This window comes from Gopherus evgoodei, unplaced genomic scaffold (genome assembly GCF_007399415.2).
Source record: "Gopherus evgoodei ecotype Sinaloan lineage unplaced genomic scaffold, rGopEvg1_v1.p scaffold_50_arrow_ctg1, whole genome shotgun sequence".
Taxonomy (NCBI): domain Eukaryota; kingdom Metazoa; phylum Chordata; order Testudines; family Testudinidae; genus Gopherus; species Gopherus evgoodei.
The window spans coordinates 689,899-691,062 of record NW_022060071.1 but is presented as its reverse complement, the minus strand read 5'-3'; the positions used below and the strand labels follow the sequence as shown (position 1 = coordinate 691,062).

Here is a 1,164-nt window from a genome sequence, read left to right as displayed (position 1 = left end):
ATGTCAGATTCCAACATAACCGACTTCAGCAACCCCTCTACCTTCCTCCTGCTGGGCATTCCTGGCCTGGAGGCAGCCCATGTCTGGATCTCCATCCCCTTCTGCACCATGTACACCATAGCTGTCTTGGGGAACTTCATCATCCTGTTCATCGTGAAGATGGAGCAGAGCCTCCATGGGCCCATGTTCTATTTCCTCTGCATGTTGGCCATCACCGACCTGGTCCTGTGCACATCCATCCTGCCCAAAATGCTGGCAATCTTTTGGTTCAATTCCAGGGAGATCAATATCAGTGCCTGCCTCACCCAGCTGTACTTCATTCACTGCTTCATAGTAATGGAGTCTGGGATCCTTGTCGCCATGGCTTTTGATCGCTACGTGGCCATCTGTGATCCTCTGAGACATTCCACTATCCTAACAAACCCTGTTGTGACTAAGATTGGCCTGGCCGCGGGGCTACGTGGTGGCATGCTTGTACTGCCCTATGTCTTGCTGGCGAGGCAGTGGCCATACTGCAGAACTAACATCATCCCACACACACATTGTGAGCACATGGCCGTGGTGAAGTTGGCCTGTGCTGACATCCGTGTCAGTAGTTACTACGGTCTGTCTGTGGCAATCTTGGTGATCAGTATGGATGTACTTTTTATCATCGTGTCCTATATCCAGATCCTCAGGGTCATCTTCAGCCTCCCCACAAAGGACGCCCGACTCAAGACTTTTGGGACTTGCAGCTCCCACCTCTGCACCATCTTAGTCTTTTACATCTCAGCTCTCTTCTCCTCCCTCACGTACCGGTTTGGCCACAATGTGCCCCTGCATTTCCACGTTCTCATTGCCAATGTCTACTTCCTGGTGCCCTCCATGCTAAACCCTATCTTCTATGGAGTGAGGACCAAACAGATCTGGGACAGTCTGCTCCGGTTCTTTATTCATAAATGGACCTAAAGTTTTCTCCTGGTGCACTGGCTCTTAGACTGAGCTACATGCAGAGCTGGGAGGTGACTTGGTGCTGAGCTCTACCTTTTCCTGACCTTACTGTGTGTTGTCAACATGACATACTGGTAACTGGATCCCTGAAGCCCTGCTCTCTGCCCAACCTTTTCCCCCAAGTCCCCACCCATGTTCTATATCTTCCCTCAAGGCCCCACCCACTTCTGTGAT

The 1,164-nt window shown here is 51.2% G+C and overlaps 1 protein-coding gene across 1 annotated transcript; it reads left to right on the top strand.

Moving 5' to 3' along the window:
• LOC115643088 (olfactory receptor 52N2-like) lies at positions 1–948 on the top strand. The gene has a single exon (XM_030546896.1). It carries the CDS (start codon positions 1–3, stop codon positions 946–948), a length of 948 nt encoding a protein of 315 aa, XP_030402756.1.
• Positions 949–1,164: the final 216 nt, after the last annotated feature.

Bases quoted from the DNA above. Each gene is read 5' to 3' on its own strand.
- LOC115643088 (XM_030546896.1), top strand. From the start codon at position 1: ATGTCAGATTCCAACATAACCGACTTCAGCAACCCCTCTACCTTCCTC.